General features: G+C 40.9%; 1 protein-coding gene across 1 annotated transcript in view; it reads right to left on the bottom strand.

Annotated features, from left to right (window-relative positions):
• LOC128380936 (SRC kinase signaling inhibitor 1-like) overlaps positions 1–16496 on the bottom strand; it is a 77373-nt gene that overhangs the window by 25498 nt on the left and 35379 nt on the right. Inside the window, exons 4-11 of the mRNA XM_053340828.1 lie at positions 15233–15362; positions 14252–14423; positions 6629–7557; positions 5321–5410; positions 3981–4021; positions 2954–2977; positions 1236–1396; positions 259–434 (exon numbers count right to left, since the gene is read on the bottom strand). Of these exons, the coding sequence (XP_053196803.1) occupies positions 259–434; positions 1236–1396; positions 2954–2977; positions 3981–4021; positions 5321–5410; positions 6629–7557; positions 14252–14423; positions 15233–15362 (1723 nt within the window). The remainder of the gene's footprint in view (positions 1–258; positions 435–1235; positions 1397–2953; positions 2978–3980; positions 4022–5320; positions 5411–6628; positions 7558–14251; positions 14424–15232; positions 15363–16496) is intronic.

The following is a 16496-nucleotide window of genomic DNA, read 5'->3' on the forward strand; positions in this document are numbered from 1 at the left end:
TATTAAGTAAATAAGACTACACATCTAACCAGGCTTTTTGATGGCAACTTTCAATACTACTACAGACACATTGTGATAGATAACAACAAAAGTGCAGAGTTTGGATGCCCAGCCATAGTCTGATGTCTTTGGATGTCCCCTGACACTGTGTGAGGTCCTGCAGTCCCTGTGTGGTCCCGTCACATTAGTGCAACCAAGACTAATTACTCTCTGTAAAGCTCGTCCTTGCTGAATAAATCAATTGTTCTCTGAACTCACTGCAGCTGTTGGATGAGCAGCTCCTCCTGGTTGAGGTACTTGAGTCTCTCCTCCTCCACTAGGAGGCGCTGTCTCTGGAGCGGGTCCTCCTGGGTGCGCATGGCGTCCAGCATCATGAGGCTCAGCTCTGACTCCGTCTGCCTCAGCAGGGACAGGACTGAGTCCTGGTTCTCCAGCTGGACACAAAGTAACATGGTTATTTTTACCTGCCATTCATCTACAATTTACAAAGTTTTTACATTGATGTTTGAGTACACACGCTGAATAATACACTCAGTTTATTATTAGGTACACATACTGTAGTTACAACTAATGCAGTTTAATTCAACAGCCCTAAAATAAGTACTTTAATGAAGGTTATAATGATCAGATTTTGTCTAAACTCTTCAATAGAGATTCAAATATATGATGCACTGACTGGAGAGCACTTTTAATTTCGTTGTACCTGGTGACAATGACAATAAAGATCTATTCTATTCTATCAAATAATAATAATAATAATAATAATAATAATAATAATGATACTAATCATACTAATAATAATAATTCTCTATCTCTCAATTTATATAGCATCTTTGCTATACACAGAATCACTGTAAAGTTGAATTATTTATTATTATTACAATAATTATTATCCTTATTTTGGCTGTTGCTTCTTATTTTATTTATCTATTAATTAGTTTTTTGATATTCTTATTGATGTTCTTAAAATAGTCTCAGTATGTTCTGTAATCTAAACATAATAAACAATTGTTTTAAAAAAATGGTTAGGGTCAATTAAAAATTTATAATCGCCATAAATTTATAATTTACTGCAGGGCTGTTGTATTATATCAGATTATATTTGTTTTAGAGATAAACCGCTAACTTATTGTACAGTATATAATACACTTGTAAACTTACAGTCATAAATACACACACATAAAAAAAGAAATTCAACTGCAGTTTAAACCCTTTTTATTCACATGTTTACACACCTGCATGTTGCGCAGCTGTGAGAGCTGTTTGCGCAGAGCGTTGGTGTTTTGCTGCAGGCCTTGTAGGTGGAGCTGCATCTGCAGTCTGGACACCATCACCGGCTGATTGCCCCCTGAGGGTGGAGGTGGCATCAGGGCCAAGGGAGCAGACGGTGTCAAAGCTGCCCATCAAAAAACAATATTTTAATACAGGAGACTTTCTCTATGTTTGGTTTTTTGGTTTCCCTTAGAGCACACTGGAACTGATAGAAGTTGTCCCAAAACACAGTGAAAGCCAAATCCTCAAAAGGTTTGTTTCTCATGACCTCAAATATCTTCATCCAGTTAAACAACAATTTGTCTGTCTGGATGCTGAATATTAATTTTTTCAGGTTATGAGGATTTGCCGACAGCAATTCAGGACAAGTTCTATCTGTGCTATAGGTCAAGGGTGGAGATTACAGTCTTACACAGATTTAATGATAAACAGCATGGGAAGGCTTTGAGGACAAACAGGGTCAGTAGTGAAAAAACTACATTTTCACTAAATCCAAGTTTCTCATTATAAAGAACCCCCAGACAGCCCGAATGTATGAGTGTTTCCAACTCAGATAATCCTTTGAAATGACAATGAATGCTATGCTCTGAAAGTAATTGAGGTGTTGAGTCAAATGCATCATGCAGAACGAAGACAAAAAGGGAGAGTAACTAGAGGACAATCAATTGATAACACAGAGTGGTTTATCAGAGTTGCATTTTAACGCTGTTTTCACTCCAAACAATCAAGACTGTGAAAAAAGCACCACCAGATCAACACTTATACTCCAGTAATATCTCCAACACCCTAGTGCTAAAACCTCTGCAGACAACTTTAGCTGCAGAGTCTATCCTTTATGTGAGCATATTTCAGGCCGGCTTTGGTAGAGCACGTAACCGTGACAATGGGGAGCGCCGTTGTTACCCCAAACGTCTTTCTGCTGCTTCACCAGTTTAGATGAATAAGATTTTAACTGCAAGCACAAAGACGGTCCGAGCAGATAAGAGCGTGAGTCAATTTGACTGTTACTGACTGAGGATAATACACACTTTCATCATTCTGGCAGTCCAACAGATAAGTATCTGACAGATCTTAACAGGAGGGAGATAGAAAAATGTTAAAAGAGCTGACGTCACAGTTTTTAACATTTAAAGAAAATCTGTGAAGCTTCAGTTCAAATTTAAATGGGAATTAATGGTCAAAAAAAAAAGACTCAAGAAAAATAAAAATCTGTTTTAAGTTGCAACAGATTAAAAATATCCAGGCTTATCTGTATTCTTTATACGAGATCACACTTTTCCAATGTTTATATGAAATCAGATAAGAAAGAAGGACATGAATTTAAATCGGAGAAATCTCTTCATTTTAACAAAGCAGTTCATTTTGCCTCCAAATCACGCAGTTTCATGAGGAAGATTTTTTTTTTTTACAAAAGTGCCACTAAATACCTCAACAGACTTTTGTGAATATAAAACATTTCTAGCTCCCACAAATAGAGCAACAAAAAAAGAAGAAAACATTGTCTGATTTAATGCAACTCAAATGGTTTCTAACTCAAATATATATATATAAAAAAACAAAGGGAAGGGAAAAGTGAAGAAAACCAGTGGGGATCCAAAAATAAAGCATAAAGAACACAGAGGGGGGAGGGAGCGGGGGGTAGACGAGGGAACAGATTAGCACTTCAGGAACACATAGCTACCTTTCTTTTTATTAGTTCGTCCAGCTAAAACAAGAAGCATGGACACCAGTTACAACAGCAGCAGCAGCAGAAGCAGCAGCAGCAACAAAAGCCGACACATAGGCTGTGTTCGAAACCGCATACTACATACTACATACTTCTATACTACATACTTCCATCCTACACACTACACACTAAACGTCCAGATAGTAAGCAGACACGATAACCCACAATGCATTTCGTCCCTACCCGAGCTGAAATCAGTAGGCTGAAGCTGATTTCATTTTAGGTCTAACTCTGTAAATATACCATTTTATCCACATTTCTAACCCTTTTAGGCGAGAAAGTGGCCCTTTAGATCCACAATGTGACGCTAATTTGTCCAAATAACACCTGTTTAAAGTTTTGTTCCTGCGAATTCGGAGCCGCACAAGTTAGCCATAGCGAGTAACGCACTTCCGGTCATATTCACAAAAATAAAACACTCGTTGCCCTTTATTATAAAGAAAACCATAACGATAGAATTGGTGCTTTTATTTTGAAAACAGGAAGCGAACATACCCTCGCTGTAGCTACCTTGAAACCACCGAGGTGGCGATCTGTGACGATTGCATTTTGTGTTTTTTTTCAGAAGTTGCGTTGCATCTTTGGTAATTTGAGTGTGGGTACTCAGCTCTTGATGCATACTCTACATTTCTGGAGAATCTAGTAAACCATCCAGGAACTTCTCACATACTCTAAATCACATACTACGCAGTTGAAACACACTACATACTTCAAATGACGTCAGAGTTAGTACGAGTAGTAGGAAAGTATGCGGTTTCGAACAGACCCACACAGTACGAAGAAGCCTGCAGAGTCAGCCATTACCATCACATGTGAGGCATTTTAACAATTATGCAGAAATAATGAAATAGCGGCAGCCCTGTGAGAGGAAGAGGGGGCAATTTATGTGGCTATCAAACAGGCAGCAGTGAGGAGCAGTGACAGGCAGTGATAGGAAATAGTTTGTCTTTTTTTTTTCTTTTTTTTGATAGTGAGCACTTACTGTCAGTTGCAGAGCAGTCGCTGGCTGACTCAATCTTCTCCCTGGAAGAGGCAAGTGTTAAAGTACTTACAAGCCAGAACACACTATCGACTTTGCTACTGAGAAGTTGTTGATATATGACGAGAAATGTTGGAAAATATATGTGCTGCGACTCTGTTGCTTGTGAAACGGACGTGTCTGAAATCACTTCCTCGTTGGCTCATTCAATATTCTCAAGAGAATAAACTGCGGTGTGGACGTTTTCCGACGTGAATCATCACCGTTTACTGCCGCCGCTGACAGATGCTGTCTGGCTAAACAATAAATTAGAAGTGATGTGCTTGTTATGGACATCTCAGGTTTTAAGGGCGCTATATACACAAACAGGGTAATAAATGTTGTGCTTGAAGTTTTACTCATGTGGAGTTTATTTTCATATTTCCTGTGTGTATAATTGTATTACATATCACAAAAATCAAGTTTCCACACTGCAAATTGATAAATGTAACAGTAATGGTCAGGCAAGTGGTGGTTAATGTTTGGGTTAATCTCTAGGAAATGAATGTGAGTCAGTGTAATGTCCTCTAAAGTGATGGCAACAAGACTGCATGTTCATGCTTAGCTTTTTATCTTTTTGAGGAGGATTTTTTTTGTTTAAAACCATCGTCAATATATTATGGCTTGTCCTCAATACCTCAAATTTCATTTTGAAGGGGACATATTCAGGACATTTCCCAGTCTATATTTATAATCTGGGCCTCCACTGGAATATCTTTGCATGATTTAGAGTCAAAACGGATGATTGATCGAATACTGGCTCTATATGAAGCCCCTCAGTTCAGCCTCTGTCTGAAACAAGCCGTTTTAGCTCCGGTCTCCTTAAGGCCCGCCCCCTCCCGATGAGCCCTCTCTGTTCTGATTGGTCAACTTCACAAAGCTTTAGCCAGCTTTTGAAGCTACATCAACAAACTATAGCAGCAGGATTTTTGGAAATGGTAACTTCTTAAATGCATCTGTACATGTTGGAGCTTGAATCTGATCAGAAATATGCAAATTGACACCACATGGAGCAACCTTAGCAACAAAGGCTACAGAACAGATGGCCGTTTGTGGGCATGTGTGAACAATCTGTTGTCATCACCAGGAGGAAGTAGCGATAACTGACTTTTGACTTTCAGGGAACATTTTTACATAGATTACTCATTACATTTTGGAACTAAGCCATATTAAAATCCAACATCAGAACAATATATCAATATATAAATGAGAGAAAAACACACATGTCCCCTTTAAGCTTAGGTCTAGGAAATGCATAAGTGCGCGTGTGTGTGTGTGTGTGTGTGTGTGTGTGTGTCTCTTACGGGCTTTCTGCCTCAGGCGCTCTGCTCAGAACTCTCTGCAGCAGCCCGGTCAGGCTGGCTATCTGCTTCTCCATAGCCTCCATACGCTCCCTGGTTTCACACACCGAAAGATAAACTGTACAGTAAACGATTTCTGATAAATGTTTAAACATTGATAAATATTTTCCTCCTTTTTTAGCCACATTTATAAGTGAAAGTCAGAGTGAAAGGGTTATACTTTTTGTACTTGCTGCACGATTGATAACTGAAGTTGCAGAGAGACAGAAAACAGGTGGAAAGAGAGGTGAGACATGCAACACAAGTCCACCGACAGAATCAACCCATTGATCAACCAGCAGGCCACCAGGGGTCCTCCTTAAAATAATATTTTTTTAATACTGGCCAGCACTGGAGAATCAAGCTAAATTATAATTTTACTTTGAAATTCACACTGCTTTTAGTTTTATTATAGGGCGGCTGTGGCTCAGAGGTTGAGCAGGTGTTTCATCAATCTGTGGATTAGTGACATCACCGGCTCCTCCAGTCCACATCTCAAAATTACTGAACCCCAAATTGCTCCTGAAGGCTGCACCATCAGTGTGTGTGTGTGTGTGAATGGGTGAATGTTGGCATGTAGTGTAAAGTGCTTTGAGTGGTCAGAAGAAGAAGAAGAAGAAAGCTGCTATATAAGTGCAGTCCATTTACCATTTTTTAGAGCTCGATCACTGGTGCAAAGTAAACCCGCCCTGATATTTGACCAAATTTTGCTCCTCCGACCGGTTACAAAATGTCTGTCACTGTCAAAATGGACAGTGTCTGCTATTAACTGTGTCACACCATCTAATTTTATATAACCCAGCTCTACTGCAGTGAAAAGTGCTTCACTATGATCTGCAGTAAGCCAGGAACTGATGATAAAAATATGTTTCTGTCACCAAGTGTCCACAGTGTGCACTTTTTCTTTTTCTCTAACCAGAGAAACAAACAACTCATTTTATTTGAGTAAAGTATGCAAACATTAGGTCACATCCATCACTTTTAGTCTTATTTGGTGTAAATAAGACTAAAGGAGTAAAATACTGCATGTTTAGTTGAGCTAATGAGTTCAGCTTTTCATTTATAAGAGAATAGATGAGCTATTTCTTTCAGCTGTTACATAATTTGACTTTAATGGTTAAATATTGTATGGTGCTAATATCTATCATGCATACTAAGTATATTCTCTACACTGTAACTACAGCAGATGTGAGCTGAATATGCATATCACAGTCTCACTCCAGTGAATACCAGCGTGTACATAAAAAGAAACATGAGGTGAAACTGTCCTACCTGGTCTCCGTCTCGTTGCCCAGCAGAGGTGATCCGAAGCCCCCAGCGCTCCCTCCCTCCCCTCCAGGCCCGGCCATCAAGCACAGCTGCTCTGAGGTGAGACCCAACCCTGAGCCCTGACCTCTGGCTTTGGGACTATCCCCAAACACAGAGGAGGTCACAGAGTCCCTTCTCAAACTCTGCCTCCCAGGGGAGCCCCGACCGGGCATGGTGCCCCCGTAGGAATCCCTCATATCGGGTATTTTTTGTGGGGAGGAGGGCGGTGGCACCCGGAGCCCCATGGCCAACATAGACGCAGCGTAGGCGTCGTTATAGAGCTGTCCTCCTGGTCTGTAGAGAGCACCACTTTCAATCAGCTCTCCTTGTAAAGCAGCTGCTGAATAGGAAGTGAGTGAACGCACCGACCCAGCTCCTCCTCCTCCTCCACCTCCCCCTCCACGGCGGTATAAGGAGCCGTAAGGGTCTGCTCTGGCAGGAAGAGGGGAGTGAGGCCCTCCTGCGAGACTCAGCCGACTCGCCTCGGGACCCAGAGAGTAAGGGTCCGCGTAGATCCCCCCTCCCCCACGGTCGTCTCCCCGCAACAGCACCATGCTCCTTGATCCCCCCACTTCATCGTCGGGCTTCACATCCCTGCGCTCCAGGATGGCGCTGGAGGAGGCGCAGAAGGCCGACTGGTTGTGAGGGGGCTGGTGGAGCTGTGGTTGCTGGTGGGGAGAGGAGTGGTGGGACTGGGAGTGCGGGTGCGGCAGGGAGTGGGTGTGGTGGGGCGGCCCGGCATAAGAGGAAGGCCTGCCGCCGCTGTAGAGGAGGCGGGCGCGGGACGGTGAGCCTTGGGGAGGCGAGGCAGAGGAGGATGAATGCTGGGAAGACATGGGGGGGTTGCTGAGGCGGCGGTTAGGTGAGTCCTGAGGTGCGTACACCATCTCCCTCTATGAATAAATAAAAGAACAAGAGTCACAAAACTGAGTGTGTATATATCCTGCATCTCAGAGGAGGACAAAAGTACCAACTGGAAAAAAACATCTGACATTTTAGTCCAACTTTGAGGCCTGAGAGAGGATTTTACTGACTTTTTTAACCTAGGAAATGACTTCTCTCTTTCTTGGTTCACATTCTGTGGGAGGAGAAATATTAATTCATGACAGTAAGCTTATTAAAAGATTGTTCTTGGAGGAACTTTGCACATCTGCAGGAGTTATGATTTGACCATTTCAGCTGCAATAAATTCGACATTGATTGATTGCATTAATAGTGTATAATGACAGACAAGCTATATTTAAGAAATATGTTTATATTGTTGCATATGTGTGGCTTACACTTGGTGACATTACAGAAGTAAATGTTTTTTCCCCACCTGTAAAATATCATGAGCGAGTCTCACACATTCCTGCCACTGTAAAGAAATGAGTGCCAGCAAAAGGCAGCAAAAGAAGAAGACAGCTAGTAAACATTAATATAAACCATGCAGGCTTTAAAAGTATTGAAAATTCTCTCTGCAGACATTTTTTTTGGAAGAAAGTCTACAACACATTTTTTAGGCTTAAGAAATACACAGAAAGTCTGTTTACAGGAAAACTGCACCAGGAGGAAAGTAGACAGTGGAAGAGCAGAGAAATGATATGTTTGTGATGGGTTTGTCATTGCCATGTGTTAATTATCCCACAATACAAACAACATGTGGAGCTAATATAGTCACTGTAAGACAATGGCGAATGGAGCTGACTAAGAAATGTCACCTGAGCCAAAATATCTTCTCCTTTATTTTAAAATTTTTTGTTGAAGCTACACTGGTGGTGGTGTGCTGATGTTTACTCCCAGTCTAATGCAAATGGCTTATTGGTAAATGTCATTGTGAGATTTAAGCTGCTTATTAAATTTGCCATCATAATAAAATTGAAGTTGCTGCTGGGAAATGTATTCATATTTTATTATAACCTTATACCCACACAGAGTGGAAGTGGTGTTCTTATTGTAATGTTGACTGAATGCCAAATGAGAAAAACAATTACTTCTTCATTATTTGATTTCTTGTTATAGTTCTTGTTTGTTCTTTGCATCTATTACACTGTTGTTGTATGTTGAAGACTTTATGTAAGCATTTTTTTTTTAAATTTGGCATATTTTTGCATATATGACCTAGATATCCTAGTCAGCTCAACTATTTGCATATTTACATAAAGGTCAACACATTATATAAAAAAAAAGATGCTTTTCGCTGCATTTTGAATAACATGATTATCATATATTTCAACCTGCAGCTGTCAAAGAAACAGCAACATCACACTCTCCTGCAGGAATAATCCAGTTAGAGTTTGAAAGTTTATTCAATTTAGTCTATTTTCTATTTTTCAGCAATTGCACGGTGAGAAATGGCGAGGAGGAAACTAGTGATATAAGTAACTTCTATATATCAGAATACGCTGGTGCAATTTACTGTAATATTTCACAGCAATTGAGATACTGCTTTCAGATTGACAGGAAAGAGTCCCTGCTCCCTTAAGTGTGTTTTAAGTTGCACTTGATAGCTTATCGACATACCTAGCATGAAGGGATTATCTTTTGGCATCAATCCTAAATGTCACAGAGAAAGGTAAAACAAAGTGGAGCGAAATGGAGAGCAGCAGCAACAGCGGTAGCAGCAGCTGGGTGTGGTGTAAGTGAAAGCCATGCATCAGAGGGTACCAGCTTGAAGTAATAGATATAGCAAAGAAACACAAAAGAAGACAACATTGTTATTGCTTGTGACGCACAAGGCTATCTCCTGAAGTTGATGCAAATTGAAAAGCCAATATTTCCACACAATAGCCTGTAGGCCCTCTTAGAACAACACCCTGTAGACAGCCTCACAGCAGACTAATGACTCTAGTGCCATCATCTTCCAGCTTGTATCTTAGCAACAACCTCGTATCGACACCATCCTTTAACTGTGCTGAAGACACACGGGCATTTCATTCCACCTTCAAGACCCCCTGAAGTCATCAGATTTCTATCGCAGGTACCTCCTGAAAGGTTCGTCTCTCTGCTGTGTTCAAAACTGATCGTTCTCCCGCTGCGGAAAAAATCTGCAAATCAATCTCTTTCCTTTAACCATATTCTGTGCTCCTGACTTGGATGGACTTCAGTAATCCTGGTCATGCTTTTGTGATCTGCAATCTGGGAGTAATCTTGGCTCTGCTGGGATAGGGTTCAATAAGCTTACACACACACACACACACACACACACACAAGCGTCCTAGTCACTCACCTTGGCAATGGCAGATGCAGCCAACACACACACACATAAAACTCAAGGTTAGCCGGTTGGTTTTGATAAGGCTGTAAAATGCTAGGAAGATTTTTTAGAGCTGTGCTGAAGCTGAAGATGGTGACCGATCCCATGAGACACTGAACAGTTGACCTCCAAAACGTCAGCTGCGAGTCATGCACACCAGCAGGCAAAAAAGCAATCACCGACACACACACACACACACACACACACACACACAAAACGAGCATGTAAACAAAAAATGCCCCAGGGTTGTTTGATTGACGGCAACAAATGTGTCAAAAAAATGACCTGCTGTCTACAACGCTCGCTTCATTTCAGCTGTTTAACATGCAAATTCATTTCTCAGTGTGTGTCGCACGTGTCCCCAATGTTTTCCTGAAATGTAATTTATCGAGTTTATAATTTGTTTTATTGTATAAAAGCAGCATTCTCAAACACGTTCAATTACTGCTTTCTCATTTCCATAATCACAGTGTAATTAGAGGCAAACAAAAATACAGGGCCTTGTAACAGAAAACACTAACACTGCAAAATTGAATGACATCAGGCACTCTGTCTGTCTATCTGTTGGCAAAAAGGGTTATTTTGCTGCAGCTGTAACCAAAATGCATAAAGGATTAGTAATCATGCTAATCAGGCTCATGCCACATTTATTTTGCCAGCAGCTGACTGATAAATTAAGATAAAACCTGTTGTGGTTCATCAATAAGAGCACAGCGACTGAACAGGAGGGTTATTACAGGTACTGGGAACACTGCGAGGGGAACACTGTGTCTTAACAGCAATCAAGTGTCCGACTATCACATCACATCGTGTAAGAAAATGTTTTATATTCTGATATTTAGATGTTTCTTTACTTGAAATGACACACTATTAAGCCAACAGCAACTTCATCAGAAACTTCCAGCTGTCTGAAGATTTCCCTTCCAGCTGTTGGCAACAGAGATCACTTATTACAACTAAATGAATCAGCTGTTCCTCGTTCATGATGTGCCATCAACATGACTGTCAGGAAGTAAATAGAAAACTGGGTCTCAGCCAGTTAGGAGATTTCAAAAGCAAAAAGTAACTAAACTGGTTTTGTCGCTTGTGTCACATTAAGCTAGGACACGCTGCAAACAGGAAGGAAAAAAAGCTTCAAGTCATTTTCAAACATTGCACCTACCTGCACCCATTTGCCATGATTACTATGTAGTGCTGATACAATTAGACAGCAATTGGAATTGGTTGAATCAGGGGCTCCGAATCTGTTTTTGTACCACCAAGAGTTTTTATACTGATAGCTGGTGTGAATCAGCCAACAGGGGGGTTTCACGACCAAAACAAAGGTTAGACTCACACCTTTTATCTCCTCCAGAGAAACTGTCAGGGTCTCTATTTTCAAACCTATAGTTTGGTCCAAATCAGTAGTTGGTCAATTTTTATGTTTCCTTTTCACACAGAATACATCAAGTAAAGCAAAATGCGTCACTACAAACCACATGAGGGGAAGGAGGTTCAGAAGAAGCCCAATGGCCAAATTCAATGTCTTTCATTGTGCTAGCTCAGGTTGGATTATGTTCCCACACCAAACAAAACTCAGATTAGTTTAGTCTGCCTAAAGGAGTCAAACCAACAGAGAAAACAAACTACAATCTGATTCAATGGAACCAAACTAACCAACAAAGGTCCTCGGTTTGAAAAAGTCCTTCAGGTGCTTTCACACTTGTTTGGATTAGTGAAAACAAACTTTGGTGTGTTCTCCAGTTGAGTATGATCCATTTGGGCTGGTATATAAAATGCAAATCAAACTCTCCGAACTTGAACAAAGGGTCTTAGTCTGTTTGAAGCTAAATGATGCAGTTTGTTTGTGATCTGAAAGCAAAAAAAAATCTTTTTAGCATGATTTCAAAACCTTCACTACTTTTCAGTCCATCTACTGATCGTGAGCTGCTCGGGGAGACGTTTCATGGCCAATCCGTTTGAGTGATGCTTGTATTTATGCAAATCGTTTGGTAACCATGGTAACACACATGTATGCACGTCAGCAGGTGAGTGCAGAGATTTTCCCCCGATCGATCTGAAGGTCAAAAGCTGTTAAAACTGCAGAGTGTTATGCTTGTATCCTACTTCATGTGCTTCACCTGTTCATTAAATCCATTAAATAGTGCGTGACATAGCGAACCCACTGTGAGATTTTTGTGATTGTGTGTTTGTCATTATCATAACACACATTCAATTTACAGTTCAATAAATGAATAAATGACTGATAGTAATGCTTAGTTATTTCTTAATGAGCTCTTCGTGACACTGGAGAACAAAAATTTGCACACAGAAAAGGTTTAACAATGCTGCATGATGATGTCACTCGCTGAAAATTTTATTTCCCCACGTGGGCCCAGGCGGCAATGATAACGCAGGATGACAGTTGCCAAAACAGTCCAATCAATGAGATACCTGTCAGTCTGTGTCAAGCGTCAACTATCACTGCTTGAGGCTGAAGTCAGTACAAAAGTACATTTAAGAGCCACTGACGGCCGCTAGATGCTCCAACTGACTCCCATTCAAAAAGCCTCAACTGCTCTCTAGAAAGTCTAATTTTTTCAATGAGTCACTCCGGTCTCAATCATTCAATCAAAGCCCTCTAATAAGTGCACTGGTGGTCATTTAGGAAATCATTGCTCCGTTAATAAGATTGACTAATAGTAGCTTTGATGTCTGCCATATGGACGTTGATTGACAGCTGTGATTGACAGTTCACTCACCAGCTGTTCTCCCTGGCTCCGGGATCTAAAATGAGTCGAACCATTGTCGCAATATTTTACTCAGTTTAATGTTACATGATTATGATACCTCCCTGTTAGCACAGTTTAGCTAAAGTAGCTAACTTTTAGCCCAAGTGTGCTCCCCTTAGTGCTCCCATTAAGCTAGCATTAGCCTAGGTTTGAGGGGGATTGTGTCTATGTTCCCTCAGTTTAATAATAAGATAAAGAATTTCACCTGTCTTTTAAGCATTTTAATACAGTAGATGAAAAACAAGTTGGGGGGCAACAACATGTTATGTGCATTAGGGAATGGTCATACCTGTGCTGTGGAAATACAGGCCTGAGGAAACATAGGGCCTAATTTGGTGGAAAATCCTTAAGGGACCATAGGGCCTAATTTTGATGGGGGGAACATAGGGATGACCCCGTCCAGGATAGCAGGACGTGTTTCCAGAGGGTGAAAGGAAGCAGCCTGCACTGAAAATGGCTTTAAATGGAGAAAATGACCTTGACCATGAGGTACAACTCTGGGCTTCAAACTGGGTGCAATGAAACTACCGGGTGATGTCACACCTGGCTACATCCATCTTTATATACAGTCTATGGTCTGTATGAGCTCATGTTTATAGCTATTGATTAGTATGTAAGAACATTGCAGCCAATATGAGTGGTACTAATATCACCATTAGATGTAACACTGCATGTAATGGTGACATTATTATCAGGAGGGAGTCACAGGGTTGGCGTGGCTCCTCCTAAACCTCACACTGCAGGTCAGCATCATCTCTGTGTGAACACGATGTTGAGTCACCGGTGAAGCGTTCTCCTCCGCTCTTTGGTTTAAATTTACGATACGCGTAACTGCAGTCCATTTTCCATTTTACCAACACGGGTCTGCATCCATGACCCGATCCTCAGCTGACCCGGACCGCAGTCCATCATCTCGGAACAGTGTTTATGCAATTTTACAGTCTGTCTACATCCAGCCTCGTCAGCAGCGCTCATGTGAAGGACTGGCATTAATCCAAAAGCAGTAGTGCAGGAGGAAGGTCACGTGACTCACTCAGACCCTCTTGAGAGAGAGAGAGTAGATGAAAGTAACTTCTGCTTGGACACATTATGTAACCCAAATTAATGTTTGTAAACACACAGACATAATATCAGCGTTATGTGGGAGATGGATATTGGCGTGGGGGGAAAAAAATAAACACAAATTTTCAAGGGGAATTACAAAATGTTTTATTCGTGGCATGATTTTGGTTTGCTGCTATCTACGACTGCCAGAAAGAGACAAGTGTTTGTCTCGCTGCCTAATCTATGAGTCATAAGCCAGCTGCACAGAAAATGAATTGGTAATGAAAGAAAAGGTGACTGTAACGAAAGGGGGATCATTTTCTTGGCATCTGTTTTTTTTAATTTTTTTATTTTGGCATCGCTATAATGCAAAGCTAATTTGGATGAGAAGTCACAAATACTGTATAACGTCTCAGTCATTGTCTTCTTCTCTCAGGAACTCAGCTTGAACCTTTCTATATTTTATTATTTAAATCATTAAAATGAAGAGAACTCAATGAAATATACACACACATACATACACACACACACACTTACCCGCAGGTCTCCATTAGCCAGGTGTGGGTTGTGGTGTCCGGGGTAGGTGCCGTAGACGGGCTCTTTGCAGTAAATCTTAATTACGCAGCGGTCCTGAACGTCTCGTGGGTCCTCCAGCTCATAGAAGACGTTACGTGTCTCATCTTTGATCAGCAGAGCCGTGCTGGGTGACCTGAACGCCAATAGTCATCAAAAGAAAAACAAGGAGAAGAAAAAAAAAGAATGAAACACTGATAAATAGTCCATGCAAAAATAATTTGAGCACCTATTACTTTATAATAACCAGAGATGTAAAGTCATTTACAGTCGCGGAGGAGAATTGGAGAATCTTTAACGCATGAGGAGCATGTAATGAGGACGCGGTCTGATATCGAACTCAGAATCTAATATTCAGTGAGTTTGGAGGTAACAGGCTTCTGCTGATAATAGCAATATGAACTGTATGTATTGACACTTCAGTTTCAGAGCAGATTGTACAATAATCTATAATTAACTCTTGACAATTTGATGAAAATTGATTTTTCTGACCTAGCTAAGGACAAATAGGCTTTTATACACTTTGCAATGTCTAAAGTCTATCATTGCAACATGATTTTTATGAGCTTTGACCCTAGAAATGAGATTTTATTTATTTATGGTGACTAGAGGCCTGAAACAGGCGGCTTCACATCACCTTTGGCATATTGATTTTTATGGCTGTTTCACTTTTCCTGCTTTCCTTCTCCGTCTGTTTACTTATTAATTGTGTGTGTGTGTGAGGTTGAAACAGCTGCTCACACTGCTCATCTTGGACAAAATGAAGTGCAAATGTAGAGCTACAAATCAGACAGTTAAAGAGATTCCCAGACGTTTAATTGGCTAAACGATAAAATCATGAAACCAATTAAAATATAGCCATAGCATGCACATAAATACACACATATCAACACGTATCGTTCAGTTTAAGTCAGCTAGAGTCAGTTAAATGTAGTGCAAGTGTACCTGAGCATGGCCATGGTGAGCCTCTGGGGGAACATGTGCACAATGAGGGCCCTCAGAGTATCCAGGCTGGTGAGCTCGTGGGTCAGGTGCACCCTGCGAGTCTCCTCCCCAAGCTGGAGGAACAGGATCCCTGCATGTATGGAAGGGGAGGAAACAGGGATGAAGAGAGAGAGAGAGAGAGAGGGAATGGTTTGCCAACTGAGAATGTGGAAGAAACATCTGGAGAACCATTTTAGCTTATACTGTATATCCTCCATCACATACAAAAAACATTCAAACCCAGGTACTGTACATCTCACCCACTGGTCAACCCAGTGACCCTCTACCACCTTTACAGCTCCAGCATCTCTTTATCTTTACTCTGACTGTCAGCACTGATGCATTTCTGCTGTGTTAATCCCTGCATAATACATGTGGTGCTCAACAACTGCAGAAGAAGCAGGCGCAGCAAGATGGTGTCATTAAAAGAACGCCAGTCAAAACCTAAAAGAGTGAAAAACAATTTAGATAATGGAAATATATGACGTTTCTATTTGTTTCATGTATAAATTTGAGGATTTATTCTTCGTCTGGCACCATTTTTAGTCTCTTCAGTAGACGGTTAAGTCATGTGTGCTTCATGTACGAGGAGGGGGCCAAAATATTTCCTGAAGCCACTGATAACACAGGAGAAGGGTGTAATTACAGGTATGCCTACAGCTGGGTGAAGAAATCCAATCAAAACTGGGAATGGAAGAGGGAGAATATTTGCCACACGGTGACAAAAGATGACCACGGGAAATGTTTCCAGGAATGGGAGAAGCTTTGGGACGAGTGTTTCGCAGCTCAAGCAGAGCACTCTGAAGGGGATTAGAAAGGAACTACTAAAAGATTTATAATGACTGTATTTCTGTCAATTCCAGGAAGTTTTGGGTCACAGTGATAAATGCGCTATAAAGGGTTGCCTGTTGGAGCAAGTTTGTTGCATGGTGCTTAAAACCCTTTCCATATTTTAATCTTCTAGTTTGGTTAAAATGTGTATTATAATAAATTAATAAGTCTTAACAGTCTCCTGGCAGTTAGGGAACTGGCTCTGGAAAAGTATGCTCGATCAAAGCTTAAAGTAAACCCTCGGTTGCATTTTGTCCCACCTTTTCTAATTCCTGCAAATGCATCACCCTCCCTCTCATATGCTAGAGTGCTACTTTTAAAAAGAGGAGATGATTTTGGTTCCTGCCAAAGCCATTAATAAAACATGACAGGTAGGTTGGCACCATCATCTGGC

Source organism: Scomber japonicus, chromosome 20, assembly GCF_027409825.1.
Source record: "Scomber japonicus isolate fScoJap1 chromosome 20, fScoJap1.pri, whole genome shotgun sequence".
NCBI classification, from domain to species: domain Eukaryota; kingdom Metazoa; phylum Chordata; class Actinopteri; order Scombriformes; family Scombridae; genus Scomber; species Scomber japonicus.